Here is a 1482-nt window from a genome sequence, read left to right as displayed (position 1 = left end):
TGGTGAGGAAAATCTAATTAGTTGGGAGAGGGAAGGAGGATTTAAGAAGATCTTGTGAACTTCTAAGACTTTGATATGGTTGTATTTATACATATATTTATATGTATGTATCAGTCCATCTAGCTTTATAACTATCTATCTGTCTGTCTGTCTGTCTGTCTGTCTGTCTGTCTGTCTGTCTGTCTGTCTGTCTGTCTGTCTGTCTGTCTGTCTGTCTGTCTGTAGTCCTATAAACATACTCAGACGTGTGTAGGCCGTCTACTGCTGAGACGATATGACTTCATATTCCATGAGGCCTTGCGCGGGGGGCGGGACAACCATAAAGCTGCGCGGAGTTCCCTCTGCGACGCTTCCGTGCAGTTTCCGGGATACTTATACTCTACCGGACCATAGAAAAGCTTCAGAAAAGTCACATTTAAATCGCGAAACGACGCGTCGTAAAAGCCGGCCTGTTGGCTTCGTGTTTACCCGCTCATTGTGTTGTTATTTGTCCGTATTTCAACGTTTATCGGGTCCTCCTGCGCCATGTCTCTGCCCAACCAGACCTTCATGCCCGTCACTCATGTGCTCTTCGACATGGACGGACTACTTCTAGGTCTTAAAACCTGCTTTTAAAAAATATATCTTTACTTAGAAATATAAAAATAATTAATTTCCGTGTTGTCAGAACACGTATACGACGCACTCCCACACCGATACGGTCGTTGTAGTTTATCAATGGTCTTAAAGCTTTATCTTTGCATAAAACATGATGTGTATAAAAACCTGTAAAGCAAACGGCTAATTGAATTGTGCGTCATCGTGCGTGTGTATGTAGGCTCCACGGTTGTGTGCGTGGTGGCTAGTCCCCCTCTTTGACCCGTTGTGACGTCATGGGACAGCAACACGCAAACAACCATGGACCCTCAGGACAGACAAACCCAGCATTTGTGTATCAGTGTGTGATGTGTTTTATGAATGAGTCCAATAGAAAAAAATTGAGCCTATCAAGCATTGAAATACGTAAATAATGCATATTGGACCTGTAAGCTATTAATATTAGTATATATATATTATTTCATCCGGCTACAATTAGATTCTGATATGCATTCTGAAATTTACACAATAAATCAATTATATTGTTTACACACACACATACACACACACACACACACACACACACACACACACACACACACACACACAAACTGTCTCAAACATAGACACCCACTATGCATGACGTGTGACAGATAGATACACACCCACAGATAGAGGCATACAGAGCCATTGCCATGCAGACAGAATGAAAGACACACAAACGGAGATTGAGACACACACATAGACACACTCTTACAGACAGACGGAGACACACACACACGCATTCATTCATTCATTCATTCACACTCCCATCAGCCCATCCTTCCTAACCCCTCCCCCCCTTCCCAGACACAGAGCGGCTCTACACAGTGTCCTTCCAGGAGGTGTGCGATCGCTTCGGGAAGC

General features: G+C 43.5%; 1 protein-coding gene across 1 annotated transcript in view; it reads left to right on the top strand.

The window, feature by feature from the left end:
* Nucleotides 1-334: 334 nt before the first annotated feature.
* pudp (pseudouridine 5'-phosphatase) overlaps nt 335-1482 on the top strand; it is a 12869-nt gene continuing 11721 nt past the window's right edge. The window contains exons 1-2 of the mRNA XM_030362195.1: nt 335-595; nt 1426-1482. The exon at nt 1426-1482 is cut by the window's right edge and continues 59 nt beyond it. Of these exons, the coding sequence (XP_030218055.1) occupies nt 526-595; nt 1426-1482 (127 nt within the window). The 5' untranslated portion in view covers nt 335-525. The remainder of the gene's footprint in view (nt 596-1425) is intronic.

Source organism: Gadus morhua, chromosome 7, assembly GCF_902167405.1.
Source record: "Gadus morhua chromosome 7, gadMor3.0, whole genome shotgun sequence".
In the NCBI taxonomy this organism is placed as follows: Eukaryota; Metazoa; Chordata; class Actinopteri; order Gadiformes; family Gadidae; genus Gadus; species Gadus morhua.
This window is presented reverse-complemented; position numbering and strand designations above follow the sequence as displayed.